The sequence below is a fragment of the Panthera uncia genome, chromosome B1, assembly GCF_023721935.1.
Source record: "Panthera uncia isolate 11264 chromosome B1, Puncia_PCG_1.0, whole genome shotgun sequence".
NCBI lineage: Eukaryota > Metazoa > Chordata > Mammalia > Carnivora > Felidae > Panthera > Panthera uncia.
This window is the reverse complement of record NC_064811.1, coordinates 89,873,948-89,895,245: the sequence shown is the minus strand read 5'-3', so window position 1 is coordinate 89,895,245 and position 21,298 is coordinate 89,873,948. Positions and strand designations below refer to the sequence as shown.

The following is a 21,298-nucleotide window of genomic DNA, read 5'->3' as shown; positions in this document are numbered from 1 at the left end:
ATAAACTCAAAATGGATAAAGGACCTGAATGTGAGACAGGAAACCATCAAAATCCTGGAGGAGAAAGCAGGAAAAGACCTCTCTGACCTCAGCCGTAGCAATTTCTTACTTGACACATCCCCAAAGGCAAGGGAATTAAAAGCAAAAATGAACTACTGGGACCTTATGAAGATTAAAAGCTTCTGCACAGCAAAGGAAACAACCAACAAAACTAAAAGGCAACCAACGGAATGGGAAAAGATATTTGCAAATGACATATCAGACAAAGGGCTAGTATCCAAAATCTATAAAGAGCTCACCAAACTCCACACCCGAAAAACAAATAACCCAGTGAAGAAATGGGCAGAAAACATGAATAGACACTTCTCTAAAGAAGACATCCGGATGGCCAACAGGCACATGAAAAGATGCTCAACGTCACTCCTCATCAGGGAAATACAAATCAAAACCACACTCAGATATCACCTCACGCCAGTCAGAGTGGCCAAAATGAACAAATCAGGAGACTATGGATGCTGGAGAGGATGTGGAGAAACGGGAACCCTCTTGCACTGTTAGTGGGAATGCAAACTGGTGCAGCCACTCTGGAAAACAGTGTGGAGGTTCCTCAGGAAATTAAAAATAGACCTACCCTATGACCCAGCAGTAGCACTGCTAGGAATTTACCCAAGGGATACAGGAGTACTGATGCATAGGGGCACTTGTACCCCAATGTTTATAGCAGCACTCTCAACAATAGCCAAATTATGGAAAGAGCCTAAATGTCCATCAACTGATGAATGGATAAAGAAATTGTGGTTTATATACACAATGGAGTACTACATCGCAATGAGAAAGAACAAAATATGGCCCTTTGTAGCAACGTGGATGGAACTGGAGAGTGTGATGCTAAGTGAAATAAGCCATACAGAGAAAGACAGATACCATATGTCTTCACTCTTATGTGGATCCTGAGAAACTTAACAGAAACCCATGGAGGAGGGGAAGGAAAAAAAAAAAAAAAAGTTATAGTGGGAGAGAGCCAAAGCATAAGAGACTCTTAAAAACTGAGAACAAACTGAGGGTTGATGGGGGGTGGGAGGGAGGGAAGGGTGGGTGATGGGTATTGAGGAGGGCACCTTTTGGGATGAGCACTGGGTGTTGTATGGAAACCAATTTGACAATAAATTTCATATATTAAAAAAAAATAAATCATAAAAAAATAAATAAAAAATCAAGTTTAAGGTCAAAGAACACAGCTTATCAGGCAAAAAAATTCTACTGCAAGGGAGTGAACTATAAAAGCTTACTTTTTTTTTTATCAATTTTTTGAATCCATATCAAAAATACATTTAGTCAACTGTCATTGTTATCTCAGTTTACTCTTCTTTCTTCCTTATTATTAAGTTGTTTTTTTTTTTATGTTTACTTATTTTTGAGAGAGAGAGAGAGACAGAGTGCAAGCTGGGGAGGGAGACACAGAATCCATAGCAGCCTCCAGGCTCTGAGCTGTCAGCACACAGCCTGTCATGGGGCTCAAGCCCACGAACTGTGAGATCATGACCTGAGCCGAAGTCGGACACTTCACTGACTGAGCCACCCAAGAACCCCATATTATTATTATTGTTGTTGTTGTTGTTATTATTATTATTATTATTTAATGTTTATTTATTAGTGAGAGAGAAAGAGACAGAACGCCATCAGGGGAGGGGCAGAGAGAGAAGGAGATGCAGAATCCCAAGTAGGCTCCAGGCTCTGAGCTGTCAGCACAGAGCCTGTCGCAGGGCTCAAACTCGTGAACCGTGAGATCATGACCTGGGCCAAAGTCAGACACTTAATCGACTGAGCCACCCACGTACCCCCAGTTTACCCTTCTTTCGAATGAGTGCCACCTTTTGTTTTCTAGCAGTGGTTCTAATTATTCCACTTCTAAGCAAGAGCAAGTGAGAGAAGAGATGTAAAATAAAAATATTAATATATTCATCGATCTTTCAGTGGACAGATCAGAATCACTAAACCAAGGGAAGTTTGGAGTATAGCTTGGTTTCATTTATCCTTGAAAGCCCACCTTTTAGAAATAGTTTAAAAGACTTATAAATTTTGTATGACTGTATAGTAAGTTTGTTGTCAGTATGTGCTCAAATATATCCAAAATATACATCTCTTTTTAAAACTCAGGTAAAAATTATTTTCTTGCTGTAGTGAAATTGGTGTGTGTTTAAATGCAACATGAAACATTGGTTTTGTGGTATTAAAAATCAAAGAAAGACGGCATACTGTGTGATTCCCTTTTATCTATTTATAAATACTAAGTTGTTTTACTGCTTCTGAAATATTAATTATTTGTGTATATTCAGGTGAACATGATCTCTTTGCTACAGTGAGTGTTTTGTTTTGTTTTAGGACCTGGGCATTCTGAAATTAAAGGTAAATCTCTCTTTATCATAAAATTTATATTACAGAATTGAAAACAAGGATAAGGCATTTCACTTTTCTGATACATGTGCAATATATTGATATTATGCATTTTTCTCAAAAATTATCCTTTGCTGTGGTAAATTTTGGGTTTTTTTACATGTGGCTCAAGGTAAAAATTTTAGTTAAATTCTTGGGATATTGCAGAACTGAAGCAAAAAAGAACTACAGCTATCTTCTTATATGTCAGTGTAGCTATAAATTGCAGATAATATGACCATGTGATAGTAGTAACTCAGCTTTCACATTAGTGTAGGCACAGAGACCTTTCTCACAGTGTGGTAAACTTTCCTTCTCACACTCACCATCCACGGCCTGCTAACCAAAAACCACCCAAATGGCTCCAGGTGCATTTCACTTTTGCTGAATACCCTTCTCCTCTTCCTTTACTCTTTCCTCAAAACCAAAGCAATTCCTGAAGAAATTGCCACCAGAGGAGAGATAAGACCTTTTCATGATAGGTATTTTCTCACTTACTTTTATAAGTCAGATGTCCCCAAGTCCTCCAGCTCTTAGAGCTACCCTTTATTACTCATAAAAATGAATTATTATTTCTTTATATTCATATAAATTTCCGTGTTGTTTATATGAAATTCATATGTTTAGTATTTCTTTATTATTCATATAATATGACTATCAGAAGTTTATGGTCCTCCTCAGGATTTTTTTACGATTCCTGGGGGACTTTCATATGTTCAAGATCACCCCTATTCTAAATGCCTAATCTCAATTATTTCTTTGCTGTAATTTATTTTCTTCCTTCTTTACTCCTTTTCCCCTTCCTTCCCTCTCTCTCTCTCTCCCTCCCTCCCTCCCTTCCTTCCTTCCTTCAGACCTCAGGTGCAAAGAGATGCATTCATGACACTCCTCAGTTTATTCCACATAATCAGTATTGGGCTAGGCAGGGCACCTCTCTTGTTTTATTTATTCTCCTTTATTTCAGTACCTTACTCCCATCCCCCTTAGGCAACCATTTTAATGTGTATTAAAATGTGTACGCCTTGTTTGTACACATTCTTACCCAAGTGTACTCTCTTGTGAGCATACGTCACATAATATGGTGTTGTAGATCTCATATTTCCTTTATTTCTTTTTATAAAGCATTAAGTTTTAAAGATCTGTCTGCGTTGCTCTGTGTCCATCTAATATTTGCTTCTAACTTTCTGCCTGAAACCCTCTGTTCATCTTTCACAATTTACTGCCTACTTTCTCAGTAACAGACTCGCAGCTGTCAGTCATATTGTCTCCTTCAGGCTGTGTGAGAGAATTTCTCTGAGACATCTAGCTGGACAAGGAGTGTTGGGTCTCAGGGCATGCATCTACTTAACTTGGCTAACTATTGCCTGCATGTTCTTTGGCAGAGCTATACCAGTCCTTACCTCTACCTCCAACAATATCCGAGGGTTCTCCTCATCCTCACTAACGTTAAGTGTTCTCCAGCTTTCTAATTTTGCTAGTCTCATATTGTCAGGCCATATGGCATTATGTATCAATTTGAATTTTTATAATAACCAATGACTTTGAGTTTCTCTTCATACTAGCTTTTGAGTTTCCACCTTTTCTTTACTGTATCCTTTCGCAAGTACGTATCTTTTGCTTAATTTCACGTTGGGGTTGCAGTCTTGTTGATTTGCATTCTAGATGTTAAATCCGTTTCAGTCTTAGACATTGCAAATACCTTCCTCCATTCTGTCACCCATCTATTAACTTTATCCATAGTGAGCTTTGTTGAATAGAGATCTTTATGTAAATCAAAGTCATTGACACTTTTCTTGTGGTTTGTGCTTTTGGAGCTCTGTGATATTTTTCAAATATCCAGCACACCTCAGCTACACTGGACTTTCCCCATCTTCCTTTGTTGAGCATTTAATATGAATGTTTGAATCTCCTCTTTGATTCATAAGGGTGCTTTTGTGAAAGCTTCTGAGCAGAGCCTCTCTCTGTCCCAGAAAATAAATAACCTAGGAATGTGGATATAGCTATGTCTGTCCAGAGACAAGACTCATGATTGCTGCAGTCAAGTAACATTGCCCTTCTGGGCTGTGCCATCCACAGCCACATCCTCACCCAAGACCAAACAACATGCTGGTGGGAATCCACCTTTGGACCCCCCCAGCTCAAAAAAATCATGATCCTGTCCTCTGAAATGTTCTAGGATGACAAAGTGAAGATGGAATCATCCCATAGAACTTCAAGCAAAAGTCTAAGGAAGAGGAGAAAATCTTTTGTTTATGTTTTTAACTTCTATATCCCAGATGCCTAATACTAACAACGCCTACTATAATATCTTTGTATGACTCCTGAAGAGCTGCCTTATTAAGTACAAAATGAGAAGAGCCTTTTTAATGTCAGCTCAGTACTCTTTTGGTCAGTGTTAGTCACTGTTCCCTACCTTATGTAAGGACTTTATGAATCAGAGTTGAAAAAGAAGCTTTCCTTCTCTGACCCAAGCATTCTGAATGCAGAAAAGCACTGCACCAGGAGTCTCACCATTTACTTGTACCAAGACACCTAGTTTGTGCCTGCAAAATTTCTACACAGTTCATCATGAGCCTTCACAATTACCTAGGTATAGAAAGGGAATTAGATGGTGTGATTTGGGGATTTGTACTGTCCTTTTTTAAAGAGAGGACAAGTTTTAAGACAGAAAATTATGATCAAAGTTTTAATGATTTTAATTAATTTTTATTATAAACACAAGGATAAACATTGGAACTTTTTGTTTTCTTATAGAAGAAACAGAACTTTTGACTGCTAATATGGATGCAGGTAAGTTAACATTATTCTGGGGTTTTTTGTTTGTTTTTAAAATTTTTTTAACATTTATTTTTGAGAGACACACAGAGCATGAGTTGGGGAGGGGCAAAGAGAAAGGGAGACACAGAATCTGAAGCAGGCTCCAAGCTCTGAGCTGTCAGCACAAAGCCTGACACGGGGCTTGAACCCACAAACTATGAGATCATGACCTGAGCCCAACTCAGACGCTTAACCGACTGAGCCACCCAGACACCCCAACATTATTCTGTTTTACTAGTGCTTCCCTGGTTTAAGTCTGCATTTTAATGTTGTGTGTGTGTGTGTGTGTGTGTGTGTGTGTGTGTGTAATTGATTCAAACAACAATTACCTTTGTTATCAATTAAATAGAAAAAAATAACATTACTCTTTTCCTTTCCTTATCATTTTTAAGAAAAACAAACATATATGCTTCTTGGGAACTGCTTTTAAAAATAGGTTCATTCACAAGGCAAATTTTGAAGTGAAAACAATATTTTAGACCTACATAAAGTTTTTTTATTTACTATGAGCTTTGTCAGGTCAGTTTTGTCAAAAACAACTAGATTTCCAGCATGGCACATGACATACATTTTGAAATAGAAAAATAATGGACTTTACTTGAATTAACTTGTTATTTTACAATGTTTTAAAGTATGATAACAGAAGGTCTGTGAAGATCTGTATCCTGTCCAGTTGTATACTAACAGCCAAATGAATTAAAGCACCAAATCCCTGAAGAGACAGTAATTAATAAGCTTTTGGGTCAGACAATCTTGTGTTACATCCTGACTCATTATTTATTTACTGTGTAACCTTAGGTGAACAACTTAACCTCAAATACAAATTGGGAATAAATAGCTCCCTGTTTGGGGGGAATTTAAGTGAAAGTTCATGTAAGACTCTCTTCTAATTGCCAGGCCCCAAAATTAATTAACTATTTTTTTTCAATCAGGTGATGAGTAAAAGATTTAGATCTTTTTTTTTTTTAATTTTTTTTTAACATTTATTTATTTTTGAGACAGAGAGAGAGCATGAACAGAGGAGGGTCAGAGAAAGAGGGAGACACAGAATCTGAAACAGGCTCCAGGCTCTGAACTGTCAGCACAGAGCCCAAGTCGGGGCTCGAACCCACGGACCGTGAGATCATGACCTGAGCCGAAGTAGGACACTTAACCGACTGAGCCACCCAGGCACCCCTAGATCTTAAAGATATAGATATCAGTCTGAAGAGATTTTCCACAAAGGCCCTTTATTTTCTCCGCAAGATAGCATCAGTTTTCAGATAGTACTCAAGCTGCTTCCATAGTCCTCATTAGAGGAGGTCTCTCTCTTTTTAAAGGTCCAAAAAGAAATTTAAAATCTTAGCATCACACTCTTCCCCCAACCTTGTTCTTAGAACGGGTGGGACCAAAAAAACCAAAACAAAATGAAAAAGAAAAAACCAAAAAAACAAAAAACAAATCTACCCAGATTCACTCACAACTTCTCTCCCTTAAGGACCTACCTCCTTCTTATATGCTCAAAGTAACTGACAGTGATATTAATTTTCTCATTTGGGGCTAAGAAGCAAGTTTGTAAAAATTTTTGTGATGTGGTAAAATATATAGAAAGAATAAGGAAAACCTCTTATATTTTTACCTTCTTCTTTTTCATGAATTCTTTTGCCAATTCACATCTTAAGCCTTTCTCTGCCATGTTCTCTGTGACAAGTATGCCACATCTAAACACTCACAGAGAAAGGAAATATCATCGCATGTCAAGTGACTAAAAAACACCCTCTAGCCCACTGATCCTGAATTTTCCATGGGTCCCTGGCACGTTACCTCTCAGGGTTAATGTGATGATTAGATGAGATAAACTATATACAAAGTATTTAGCATGGGGACTGACACATAGAAAGTACTCAAATGTTAACATCATTAACGTTAATATTATTGAAAAGAATTCCATATGAACAGCCACTAAAAAGTAAAAACTGAAAGTGAGAAGATATAGGTGCCCATGTTATCATCTCATTCTGATGATTTCTGAATGAGACCCTCGTCCTGAGTATGCCTGGCCATGTGACATTTTTTATCTGCCAGGGACTGGTAAATATTTAACCCCCACAGCTAGCCTCTTTCTGCCCCCAGTGTGTCTTTAAGCAGAACTTCAGAGAATCAAGCCAATTCTCATATTAAGCCAGAATTTTTAAACAAGGTAAATAGTACCACTTAGCATCCAAAATAATTTATGAATCAATTCAGACTGTTTTATTTTAGCTGTGACTCTAAAGTCATAGATCATCATAGATGATCAAGAAGTAATGGGTTAGCATAGATCATCAAGAAGTAATGGGTTCAAAATCATAATGATACAATCTCTTCCTTTCTTGAAGAAAGAAAACGGATAAAGTCACTTCTCCCTAAACTATCCTGTGGAGTTAAACCCATCCGGCCCACTCGAAGGAAACGAGTTGTCGGAGGAAAGCCAGCAGAAGTGGTAAACCTATGGCTTCCCAGGAGCAGTCCAAGTTTGAGAAACTAAAAGTGGGTAGGGAGGATATGTAATGATAAGAGACTGGGATTCTTGCAATAGACGCATCTTAGGGTCTCCTGTCTGTACCACCGTCTGGTAGAATGGCAGTGACCACACCAATGTCTTCTACAGGGAGACTTCCCGTGGCAGATGGCAATTAAGGATAATGAGAAAATCAACTGTGGAGGAATTTATATTGGAGGCTGTTGGATTCTAACTGCTGCACACTGTGTCAGGTAAAAAATGTCTCCAATAAGATTTTGGATTCCTTGAAATAATAAAAATGGGTAATAGAGATTGTGGCAGATGATAAATAAAACCACGTGACAAATTCCACTCTATTAACAGCTAAATCCCCTACAATATTCATGATAGGAACCCCAGAGGCCATCCCCCCAGAAGCTACTGAGTTCTTCCCCCCAGACCAAATTATTGATCCCAGATGGCAAGGTCAGATCAAACCCATAGGTCCCAAGTTGTGTCACTTAGCACATTTGCATGATGGGAAGCAAATAGGGAAAGCAAATAGATAGTACCTACGTTTTGTAGAGTTAGGACCAAACTGTTGAGAAGAGTGTATGACTGAAAAGTGTATAAAAAAATGATAGTAGCCTGGCATTTTCTCTGGTCTCACCTCAATGAGGATGTTGTTTAAAGAGCTGCATGCATTTAAAGACTTCAAATACACAAAGCATTGTTTCACCTTCCATGTCCTCTTAAGTGTCTTTGATACGTGTTCCAGACAGTGAAGATGTTCAAAGCTCGGTACTAATTGTCTCACATGCTGCTCCAGCCCTGACTTGCTTGCTTTGTACCTGCGTGCATCACTGATGTCTCTTCTTATTCTCATAAAGAGGCCAATCAATCATATGGGAGTAGAGCTCCACTTATGACCTTTTTTAAACTTAATTACCTCTTTAAAGACTATATCTCCAAATATAGTTATGATGGGGGTTAGATCTTCAACCTATGAATTTTAGGGGAACACAATCCAGTCCATACCAGTGGCTGAAGGGCGGTACAAAAAAGGTATTGATAACGAGTCAAGATCAGCAAGGAGGAGGGCAGAGTTTGGGATTCCAGCCTCAGTTCTCATCTTTAGAATGAATGAGGCATCATTTATTGAGCACCTCTTACAGATTAGATAATGTATGTGCACTTTCACATATGTTGTCTTGTTTTAATATTCTTAACAGCCCTAAGAGGTAAATATTTTGTAGATTAGTAGACTGAGACTGACAAGTTATATAACTTGGTCCACTTCTCCCTTAAGAGATGATGAAAATATCAGACACTTGATTTGCCAGGCTCATTTGTTGCTAGAGTATCTAAATGATGTTGTTGGGGTTTGTTTTAGTTATTTATTTTGAGAGAGAGAGAGAGCATGAGCAGGGAGCGGCAGAGAGAGAGAGGGAGAGAGAGAATCCCAAGCCTGCCCCACACTGTCAGCACAAACCCCGACACGGGCTCAAACCCACAAAGTATGAGATAATGACTTGAGCCGAAATCAAGAGTCGGACACTTAACCGACTGAGACACCTAAGTGTCTCTAAATGATGTTTTTAATGTGGCCCATTAGGCTCCATATGATCTGATCCCTACTTACCTTCACCAATTTCATCTTGCCCCACAGCTTCAACTCTTGCTGTCTGCTCTGCCTGTTTTGGACTTTGGTCAGCTACTCAAGTTCACCTTGCTCCCTGCTGCAAAGAGACCTTCATGTGTTACTTCTCATTCCTGCAACGATCTTTCCTACCCTGTTTATCTAGTCAGTGCTACTCTTTATTCAGATCTCAGCCCCATCTTCTCTTCCTCAGAGAATCTTTCCAGACTCCCTTAAGTCAAAGCCATCTTGATAAGTTCTCAGAACCCATGCGCTGTTGATTCCTCTCACTTTACATGGTAGAATCATATCCTCATTATTGTCATTATCCATTTAATACTGCATCTAGATCCTGATCTCCATGAAGGCAGAAACTATTTCTGATTTTGCTCATTTCTGTAGCCCAGTGGCTAGCACAGTGCCTGGCAATAGTCATTTATTGAGTATTATAGGTATACGCTATAAGTATTTGTTGAGTAAATTGAATGAATAAACAGGGTTAACCTTTAAACAATATTCAGGACCTCTGGTCCTTAAAAACAACCAAAATTTGTATGAAGCACACCATTCTTGGAAATCCCAAATACCTCATTAGCTCCTGAAACATCACGGTTTAACTGTTAGGTGATTACCTGAGAAAATGATGGTAAATGCCAATTTGTTGGAAACCATGAGGTAAAAATTGGTGTGCAAATTAAGTGAGGCAGAAGAAGAGACAATATTTAGCTCATTTACCATTTCAACTGAATTTTAAAACAGCTAATATATTCCAGGTACAATGCTAGATGCAGGCATCTATCCATGGATGAATTAGACCCCATCTTTGACTTAAGGTGGCACTGTCCAACAGGAAGAAAGACTTGTGAGCAAATAAATAAGATGAAGTATTAGGATGAAGTCAATCTTAAATGTCAGGATAGTGACTGCTGTGGTCTTCACCCTGAGAACCTCTGGGGTAGCGAGTAATGATGTGTGTCCTGATTCCCCATTTCCCCATGGCTACATGCTTTCTGGTCTCTGCTTGAACACCTTCAGTGATGGTGCTCTCACTCCAGAGGCAGCCAATTCATTCCACTTCTAGGCATCTCTGGTTATTAGTGAGTTCTGTATGTCCCTGATATTGACCACTTAGATGGATTGCTTATTCCTCTCTTCATTTACCCACTGACTTTAATTGTATCCCATAAATTTAATCAAACCGCTTCACGACAGCAAGGATTTTAAAAAATCTGAGAAAAGGAAGAAAGTCCTTTAAAAGGGAGAATATAAAGGTGAAGCATCAGATGTTCATGTTTATAATTGCTTTTTTTCTCAATATATCTTATCTCACCTCTCCTTTCCGTTATAGCGTCAGTAAAGCTCACCATTACCAAATATGGACATCATTTCTACATCTGTTAAGACCTGAGGAAGAGCTAGTTGTTCAGCTAGTAAATCAAGTTATTATCCATGAAAACTACAATGGAAGCAGCTATGAAAATGACATAGCTTTGATTGAAATGAAAAAACACCCAAACAGAAAAGAATGTGTGCTGCCTAATTCTGTCCCTGCCTGTGTCCCCTGGTCTCCATATCTATTCCAACCTAATGACAGATGCATTATTTCTGGCTGGGGTCGAGAAAAAGGTACATGCTTTAAAATTTGTTAATCAGAATCCAGGGGTTGGAATAAATGAGAATATAAATGGATAGGAGCTAATCTCCTAGTACAAAGAGAGAAACATAGCCTCAAATCCAGGAAAAAGAGCATTCAGGTAGGACTGGCTTCATGGGCATGAGACCCGTGCAGTTGCCCAGTACCCCAGGCTCCATAGGGCCCCATGCTTAGTGTAATGCTCTGCTGTCATTATCATGAAATTCTTACTAATTTTTGCAGAGGCCCCCACCTCACGTTTTTATTTTTCACTGGGCCCTGAAAATTATGTAGCTGATCCTGATCCAGAGTTTCAAAGGATACCTACACTGTGTGATCTTGAAGCATATGTTGAGGGGTAACCATTTACAAAGAAAAAAAAGTAGAGTGACAGGGGGACATATGTAGCATGGACTTTCTGGATTTGTTAGAGAGACATGGATGGAAGATAAAATGGTTTTCAAGGGAAGAGTCACAGTATAGGTAAGTCTTTAATCTGTTCTCGCCTCCACTCCCCCATTCTCCTTGCCCCCTGCCCCCACAGTCACATCCTGCAAAGAGGAAGAAAACATAAAGAATTATTCCTTAGGCTTCTAAGAAGACTTGAGGTGGATGTTTGTATGAACAAGAGATGTAGATTGTAGACACGTGGGGACAATTTATTAGAAAAATTGACTAAATTTGAAGTTTGATTAAAATTAGTCAGTGCTTTTCCCTTTGTCTTGAAGGGTTAAATTTGAAATTTAGCTTCCTTTTGACCTCCTACATTTTCTTTGTAAATAACTTCACAACACTGGTCTTACAGACTTATACTCTAACACATTCTTTATAATTGCCACATTGAAAAGTATAAAAAATACGTATAAATTGACTCAGATGTGTCATATGGTTGAATATGCAAGACTAAATTTTGCTAGTAATTAATTTATCCAGAAGGCATTATGTCCTTACGTTTGTTTAAAAAAAATTTTTATCATCTACGTTTACAAATATACACAGGAGCAGAGATAAAAGTATTATAAATCTACTTACTCATCCATCACCCAGTTTCCAGTTACCAACACTCTACGGTTCTTGTTTTAGCTCTCTGCATCAGTCACAATCACAATAGGATAATTAGGAAGGGTTATTTGTAAAGTGGTTAATTACAAGGATATGGGTAGGGGGTTGAGGAATTACAAGGTCTATGCAGGAACCCAGGACTAACAGTACCAGAACAGCCTCTCTTAGATCTGAAGACATGAGAGGAAGGAGAAGTTACCAAGAGAAAGAGCTTCAGGTAGACCAGGGTGCCTTGAGAGAAGCAATGACTTTGGATTAAAGGTTATAGGCAGCCCCAATATCGCTATCCTCTCTTCTTACCCTCTCTTCCTTGTGCTGGGGTTTTATGTTGGAAACCAGAGTCTAAGGGGTTCCTATTGAGGCATTCCCTCCAGGTCAGCCTCTTTGGGCAGGGGGCAGGACACTGAAGGGTGGAGGATACATCTGAAGGACAATTGGGAGCTATTAAACATATTTCCTCTCCTCCCCCCCCCCCCCCCCCCCCCCCCCCCCCCCCCGCCCCACCGCCAACACATTCATTTTTTCCTGGAGCATATTAAATCAAACCCAGATATCATGTAATTTCACCCATGAATATTCCAGTAGATATCTTTACCAGGTAAGGACTTAAAAAAACAAAAATAAAACAAAACCACAACACCATTCATACCCAATAAAATGAAAGTGATCCCATGATATCATCTAATAACCATCCTGTGTTTATTAGCATATGCTAGGATTTCACTGATGAAAAATATGGACACAGTAATCAAAGAGTGCAGAGGCTGGAAGATTGAAAGACAAAGACCAGTTCTCAAGGGACTTGCAGTCCAGAGGAGGCATCAGATATGAATGTCACCATCAGACAGCAGAATGGGACAGGTGCCTCACAAAGTATACAACACAAGAGCTCAGGGAAGGAAACACTCTCCTGAGCCATTAAAAACTGTTCACATAGTACAGGAGTTCCCAGTTTTTTAAAGGCTTCTCCTGAGTTAGAGGAAATAATAAATTACTAATTAAAAAAAAAAAAAAAGCTCTTAACCTGAAGAAGGTAGCATCGTAAAATTACCTTTTAGGTAGGACTTGAAGGAGAAAAGAAGAAACTCCTTCCTAATTTGCCATATACTTTGGTGGATTTTTGTCTTCCTCCCCTTCCCAGAAGAGAAGAATATTAGTTTTACAGTTAACTACAATGTGCTCACTACAGTGCTAGGATCCGTGGAGGTGTCCTCTCAGGATTAGACAGAAGTCTCTGTCTCCCGATAGCTTATAGATTAACTGAGGGGGTATGTCATTTGGCATAAGATGTTTAGTGTAATTGAATTACTGAGTTCATGGATTAATGAATTACATAAATATTTATTAAGCAGCTACTTTGTGCTAGCATGAGGCTGAGTGCTGCATAGCATTTAGTGAATCAGGCCTAGTCCCTGCCTTCCTAGAGCATAACATTTGCTGAAAGCTGGGGAAAAGGGGGAGGAGAGATGGGGCAAAGATTCACTCCTGATACCAGAGACATCTCACCCTGTATTCTTAACGTTTTCCTCATCTTCCCTGGACTGTCAATAAGCAACACTGCCTGCCACTTCTCTTTCTGTGGATGAAAAATTTTCAAGTCCCAAATCTCTAACTTAAATGAAAAGTAAATCCTAGACTCTCTTTCAAATCACTTAGGAGATGGAGTTCCTTAGACACATAAAAACACATACACACTGATAACTTCATATATATTTTCTTCATTTAACTCCTTACATTAAAAAGATGTTCTCACTCTAAGAAGCACTTTCAAGGAAATGCAGGACTGTAAAATGATAGGAGCTATTTATGTTAGAAAATGCTGATCACTGACTCCTACCCAGCTCCCTCACTAGACTCAGCAATCAGATGCGAAGGAGTATACCTTCTTCATCTCAGGTCTTTAGTAAATGAGTATGACTTGGGGCATGTGTTCTGTAATGCCCCTTAACTATCTTTATTTTTATTTATTTTTAATGTTTATTTTTGAGAGACAGAGCATTAACAGGGGTGGGGGGGGGTCAGAAAGAGAGAGAGGGAGACAGAGTATCTGAAGCAGGCTCCCCACTGTCAGCACAAAGCCCGACGGGATCAAACCCATGCTGTGAGATCAAGACCTGAGCCAAAGTCTGATGCTCAACCGACTGAGCCACCAGGTGCCCCAACCCCTTAACTATTTTTAGAAAGACAGTTGTAAAAACTGGATATCTGAGCAGTGTGTGATTAAATATGCTAATGAACTATCTCAGAAGTCTATAATGTAAGGGAATATGTATATAATCATCTATATTCCTCACGGTTCACTAAGTTATGAGAATAAGTATTTACTGGTATTCCTCATTTGTGACTTATAAATGTCTGTTTGTTCTGTCACTATGCTTAGATAACCAAAAAGTCTATTCACTTCAGTGGGGTGAAGTTAGGCTAATAGACAACTGCTCCAAGTTTTACCCGGGTCGCTACTTTGAAAAAAAAATGGAATGTGCAGGTAAGCACTAAGTGGTTTCTCTAAGATGTGTATGTATACCCTCTACCAACCATCTCTCCTCCTCACCAAATCTGCACCCTTGCTCTGGGCCCTGGACCCTTCAATTGGACCTTCTGGCTGTTGCTTCCCTTCCTGTTAGTTCAAGTTCCCTCATGCTAAACTAAGAAGAAAAATCTTCCTTATGCTATCATACAGCAGTATAGCAAGGTAACTAAGAGCACAGACTCTGCATCCAGACTGCCTGGGTTTATATCTCAGTTTTTACCAATTACTACTCATGTGACCTTGAGCAAGTTTCCTCATCTGCAAAATTAGGGATCTTAGTAAATGGGAAACTGAGATGCAGAACAGGTATAAAACTTGCCCGAAGTCTTACAGACAAGAAGTGATATGTCCAGGATCCAAACCCAAACTTCTTCTAAGTAAAAATCTGAGTTATCTCATTTCAAATGGGTCCATTTGAAAGTAAATTCTCCCTCCTCAGAAATCCCATCGCACTTCTTATGAGACCTGCCAGTGTCTTCTTTAATATCATAGTGTTGCTAGTACCCCTACCTAACACAGCTACAACAGTTCCTACTTTGGTGGTGACCCAAGGACAGGGAACCAGGCAGGGCAATGCATTTAGGATGCTTTTTTAATTTTTTTATTTGAGAGAGAGAGAGAACATGCGCAAGTTGGGGAGAGGAGCAGAGGGAGGGAGAGTGATTATTAAACAGGCTCCATACTTAGAGCAGAGCTGGACACAGGGCTCGATCCTACAACCCAGGGATCATGACCTCAGCCAAAATCAAGAGTCAGACACTCAACTGTCTGAGCCACCCAGGTACCCCTAGGATGCTTTATTAAAACCACTTATAAATAGTGTATTACAGAAAAATGCAGTTATTGACATCCTGTAACTTTTTGGATCACTGACTTAAAAACCTTAGAAAGTCCTAAGAGTGAGAAGAAAATAAACAGACCATTCCCTGTGCCCTCCCTCCCTTCTTAAATGGAGTTTGGAATTCCAGAGGACAAAAGGGGAGAATTTCACAAAACCTATTGGAAGACAATTAACACAATTAAGAGGAAAAGCTCTGAGGTCTGGGTGCCTGATTTCAAGTCCAACCTCTTGCCACTTATTAACTGTATGGCCTTGGACGAATTAGTTAACCTCTCTGTGCCTTATTTGTCTCATCTTAAAATAGGGATAATAATACTTGCCTCATAGGGTTGTTGTTTAGGATTAAAACAATGAATGGCTAATACATACTAAGCAGTCAATAAACACTAAGTATTCCTATTATTTTCCCAATCAGCCTTGGATGCCACTTTCAGATTGCAATCTCATCAGAGTATAAATTTGCATAAAATAGAGGAAGCAAGGGAAACACTCACTAAATTTGCAGAATGAGCAGAAGACAAAGTATACAACTGTATGCCCCCAGTAGGGACCTGTAAGAGATTATGTGTTATTTCCTGTTAGGAAAGTGTAAGAGAGCCAAAGTTGGTACACGCATTGGTGGAGGAGACAGGAAGTCGGCATGGTGGCCTCAGCAAATGGAAGTACATGTGTGATTTTCTTTTCCCTTTGTCTTTTCCAGGTACAGATGATGGTTCCATCGATGCCTGTAAAGGGGACTCTGGAGGCCCCTTAGTCTGTCAAGATATCAACAATGTGACTTATGTTTGGGGTGTTGTGAGTTGGGGTGAAAACTGCGGAAAACCAGAGTTCCCTGGTGTTTACACTAAAGTGGCCAATTATTTTGACTGGATTAGCTATCATGTAGGAAGGTCTCTTATTTCTCAGTACAACGTATGAAATTGTGATCTCTTCTGCTCTTTTCCTCTTGGGAGTTGGATTTTGATTGAAATGATACGACATGATTAGTACTTCTCTAGGGAAAAAAATAATAAAGCACATTTTATTGGATATTTTTAAAGATCTCTAAAAAAGCCATATTAGAACTTTGCTGTAAATTATCAAATAAATATTTTAGTCGAGCATACATGTTTTGTTTATTAGAAAATGTGATTAAATTATCTCTTCATACAGGAATGGTATATTGGCTATATTAAAGGTTTTGCTAGTTGCATGATACTTGATTCACATAAGCTTGTATTCAAACCCCAATTCTACCACCTACTAATTACTTGACCCTGGGCAATTCATGATCTTCTTTGTGTCTCATTTTCTACCTTTAAAATGGAAACTAGAATTCTGAGAAAATGGAGACACATACTAAAGTAAAATGGTTGCAAAGTACTTGTCTCAGAGAAATAACTGACCCCACAGCTCTTGTCCCGTTTCTCTGCTTCTTTTAACTATTAGAAGTTCTCGGAGCTCCTGGGTGGCTCAGTCAGTTAAGCATCCGACTTCAGCGTAGGTCATGATCTGGTAGGTCTGTGGGTTCAAGCCTCCCATCGGGCTCTGTGCTGACAGCTCAGAGCCTGGAGCCTGCTCCAGATGCTGTGTCCCCCTCTCTCTCTCTGCCCTCCATCGCTCACACTCTGTGTCTCTCTCTCGCTCTCAAAAATAAACATTTAAAAAATAAAAATAAAAAAAAACAGTTGAAAAAAAAGTGTTAGAAGTTCTCTTTAAAGATTTGTCTTTAGTTCCCCGTTTCACAAGTCCTCCCTGACCCTCTTTTTAAACCTCTCCACAGACTCCACAACACAACCACTGCCCTCATGGGTGTCAAACCTTACGGTGTGACTGGCTCATTCCCCGCTGCTGCAGCAGCAGTAGACATAGTCAACATCACACTCTGCCTGGTCTGCTGCCTCCGTGGCTGCTGATCTTGGAATCCTTCTCAACCTCTTCCTTCTGGTCACTTCTTTCACTTTGTGTTTTCCCTAGTGATCTTACTTAGAGTCATCTCTAACTCCCATCCACAGTCCCATGACTCACAAATCCCTATCTCCAGCCCCGGTCTTGCTAAACTCCAGACTAGTATTTCACTGAGCACTTGACAACTCCATCTGGGTATCTAATAACAGTTCAAAAGAAACATGGGCAACCCAAAACTGCCCCTTCTTAAATCTGTCCCTCCCTCCTCAGTAAATGGCACTTTTTCAGGGCTCTCCTGTGGACCCAATGTACAATAGGCCCCAGTCTCTTTCTCTTTTTTTTAATGTTTATATTTTGAGAGAGAGAGAGCATGCGTGAGTGAGGGAGGGACGGGGCGGGGGGGGGGGGGGGGAGGGGAGAGAGGATCTGAAGCAGGCTCTGCGCTGGCAGCAGAGAGCCCAATGCAGGGCTCGAACCCACAAACTCTAAGACCACAACCTGAGCCAAAATTGGACTCTCAATCGACTGAGCCACCCAGACACCCCACCAGGCTTTCTATCATGTGAGCCTGCTGTAATCTCAGCATAGCACTTGTCATCACCCAACATGTTCCATTTTAATTTGTTCCTCTGCCTCTTCCCCATGATGCTCACACACCCACTACTGCCTTCCCCTTACTACACTGTGAGACACAGGAGAAGAGAGACTGCCTGACTTCTGCCGGCATCCCTAGCACTGGGTTCATAGGAGGTGCTCAGTGAAGAAACATTAGCTGCTTTTATTATTATTCTTTAAAATGCAGCTGTCATCATCCTGAAGACAGATATATTTTTCACATAAATATCACCTTCAATACCTGGGGCTCAGTCCTGGATAAAGCCCGATTGTTTTAATAATAGAAATGCCCATTTCTACATACATTCCAAAATTGCTTACTGCCCAGATTTTTTTTTCCTTTGTAAAAATTTTGGCAACATATACATACACTGTTTTGTTTTGTTTTTTTTAACCATTTTGAAGTATACCATTCAGGAGCATTAAGTATGTTCCCATTGTTGTGTGACCATCACCATCTCCAGAAATTTTTCATCTTTGCAAAATGAAACTCTGTGCCCATTAAACACTAACTCCTCCTCCCCTCCCATGCTGTCCAGATTTTTAATTCCTTTTGTCACTGAATCCAAGAGAGTATTTGGTTATCTATGGCTGTGTTAGAAAGACCCTAAAATATTGATCGAAATAACAATTAATTATTATTTCCTCCTGTGTCTGGGGATTGACTGGGCCAGTTCTTCTACCCTCTGGTGCAGATGCTGTCAGACGGGGCTGGGGTAAGGGTCATCTTGAAGTCTTCTTCACTCACATGTCTGGTGCTTGGGCTGGGAGAACTCAAACAGCTGGGGCTTCTCTGACATCTCTCTCTCCATGTGGTCTCTCCACTTGAGCTCTCAACATGAGGTCTCAGGGACACTAGACTTCTCACCTAGCAACTGACAAGTGTCCCAAGAGAAGCTGCAAACAGGAACAGCATTTGTTTTTATAAACCTGGCCTTGGAAGTCATTTAGCCTTGCTTCCATTGCAAAGACCTGACTAGGTTAAAGGGAAAAAATATAATCCATCTCTTGATGGGAGAGGTGTCAAAAAATTTGGGGCATATTTTAAAACCACCACCTTGTTCTGACCCAGCAAACCTGGAGCATGTAGCATCTTAGAAGATGTCTGGGTTTGAGTACTAAGGGCTGCAAACTGGGAGAACATAGCATCTTGACTCCTTGAAGGACGAAACCAGTCTGCACAGTGACCTGGGACCTGAAGGCTTCGCAGCAGAGTGGACCGGAGTCAGGCCTGAAGAGTGAAGAGCCAGCTTCTCCATAGTGACTCCATGTGACAGAGACTGGGAACAGCAGGAGTGAGATGACTGGACTCCCAGTTCAGAAGTCTATGTGAGGGTTCCTGGTTGCAGACCACAGAAGCCAACCTAATTGGTTTAACGAAAAAAAGATGTTTTCAAAGATGTTATGCAGTTCACCGAATCTCCAGGAAAGCCAGAGAGTTGGCTATGCATCTGGGCATAATGCTCAAAGACTACTATAGGACTGCTTATAAAGACCCCACTACCAGGAGCTTGGGTCCCAGGCTCCATTTACAGCTTGCACTGAGGCTTGGCACTGGATGCTACTGCTTGACCCTCTGCCACTACTGCTTCTTTGAGTTAGTATGGCCTTTCCTAAAGGTGGTCAACAAACAGAGCTCATGAGATGTGGAGTGCCGCCATCATCTTATATTTAACCATGGCCTCAGAGTTCACTATCCTATGAGGAAAACTAAATTATAAAGCTGCACTTTGCCAGGTATGGATGGAGAGGAAACTCAAGGGAGACTCATAAATCAGCCTGAAGTGTCAAAGAAGGCTTCCCCAGAGGTGAGCTTAATCTGAATTATGGAAGAAATTTCCAGGCAGATATAAATGCAGGGCTCTGTGGCTTGAGGAGCCAAGCACAAAAGGGGACAGACAGTAGTTCAGCATGACTGGAGCCCAGGGTGCAGGGGAGGAGCTGGAGAGAGAGGAAAGGGCAGATCAGGGAGGGCTTCATGCCAGAGTTGGGACCACTGAAGGACTCTGGAAGGTTCACAGTGGAGGCACTGAGAAAGATGTACTGGAGGGGATGAGGGGAGGGTAGGAAAGACAGTTAAGAAACTTTTGGAGTGATCCAAATGAAAAATGACGAAGGTACAAACTACAGCAGGGCACTTTTAAAGAGGGTGGTCCTGATTCCAGATAAGTTAAGGAGTGAAATAGATGGCAGCTGGGGACATAAAGAGGTGACAGGGCACTAGGAAAAGGGGTAGGAGTCTAGAATAACTCCCAAGTTTTCTCTTGGATAGTGAGATGGTTGCTGTTGCCATTGATTGAAGAAATAAAGGAAACAGAGAGAGAAGCAGGTTTGGTTAGTTAAGGATATTTTGAAGCTGTGAGGTCTTTGGGAGCCTAGGAAAGATGTATAGGATGCAGTAGGAAATATGAACCAGAAAAATCTGGTTCTAGATTTCTGGAAGTAGCCAGAAACCCAACCTAGAGAAACCACATACACCTGAATTTATCCTGATGGTCTAAAACCCTGCAATTGCACCCAAGTGGGTTCCTTTCCATCTTGTCCAGTGCACCCTCTCTGTGTGCTGAGTAATCTTACATTCTGCCCACCGAGATCACTTGAAAATCTCTTCCTTGATAGCTGTGTTTGAGTGTTTGTGTTCTCCCAAAACTCATATGTTGAAATCCTAATGCCCAATGTAATGGTATTAGGAAGTGGGGTCTTTGGAAGGTGTTTGGGTCATGAGGGTGGAGCCCTTATGAATGGAATTACTATTTTTACAATAGAGACTCCAGAAACCCCACCTCTCTCCCACCATGTGAGGGTCAGTCGTGTACAAACTGGATGACAGCCTTCTCCAGGACCTAACGACTCTGGTGCCCTGATCTTCAACTTCCAGCCTTAAGAACTGTGAGAAATAAATTCCTGTTGTTTATAAATCACCCAATCAGTGGTATTTTGTTACAGCAGCCCAAACAATCTAAAATACTGATCACATTTGCCTAATAGACCTCCCCAAATGGAGAACCATTATCTTCAATAAATCATAGAACCAGCCCATCCTTGCAGATCTGGTGCAGTCATCGCTTTTCTTTCACTTTGTTCCAGGGTTGAAAGCTATTCACACCATTAATTTTTAATTTTTTTAAAAGCAGAGGCTGGAAACTAGCACTTATTTCCCCTTCTTGTGAGCTCTTTTTAGAAAGCAATGTATCAGCCTTATCACTGGGCAGATTGATCATTACATCTGGAAGGGTTTCACCACTCCGTATTATTTTCATCACAATAACATTGCTCAGGCCATTTGATGAGACATTGGGAAAGACTAGAAAATAGAAACTGCCCTTGATCATTTGCATTTTGTTGATGTTTTGTTATTTCAGGTAACACAGGACTCTACT

At 40.2% G+C, this 21,298-nt stretch overlaps 1 protein-coding gene across 5 annotated transcripts in view; it reads left to right on the top strand.

The window, feature by feature from the left end:
- CFI (complement factor I) overlaps nucleotides 1-16,523 on the top strand; it is an 86,937-nt gene extending 70,414 nt beyond the window's left edge. For 3 of the 5 annotated variants that reach the window (XM_049631022.1, XM_049631021.1, XM_049631023.1), the window contains 8 exons: nucleotides 2,383-2,406; nucleotides 5,188-5,223; nucleotides 7,608-7,711; nucleotides 7,880-7,983; nucleotides 9,381-9,515; nucleotides 10,699-10,976; nucleotides 14,426-14,530; nucleotides 16,117-16,523. In XM_049631022.1, the coding sequence (XP_049486979.1) occupies nucleotides 2,383-2,406; nucleotides 5,188-5,223; nucleotides 7,608-7,711; nucleotides 7,880-7,983; nucleotides 9,381-9,515; nucleotides 10,699-10,976; nucleotides 14,426-14,530; nucleotides 16,117-16,334 (1,004 nt within the window). In that variant the 3' untranslated portion in view covers nucleotides 16,335-16,523. The remainder of the gene's footprint in view (nucleotides 1-2,382; nucleotides 2,407-5,187; nucleotides 5,224-7,607; nucleotides 7,712-7,879; nucleotides 7,984-9,380; nucleotides 9,516-10,698; nucleotides 10,977-14,425; nucleotides 14,531-16,116) is intronic. The other 2 variants (XM_049631024.1, XM_049631025.1) reach the window with 1 other exon arrangement.
- The last annotated feature ends 4,775 nt before the right edge of the window (nucleotides 16,524-21,298 follow it).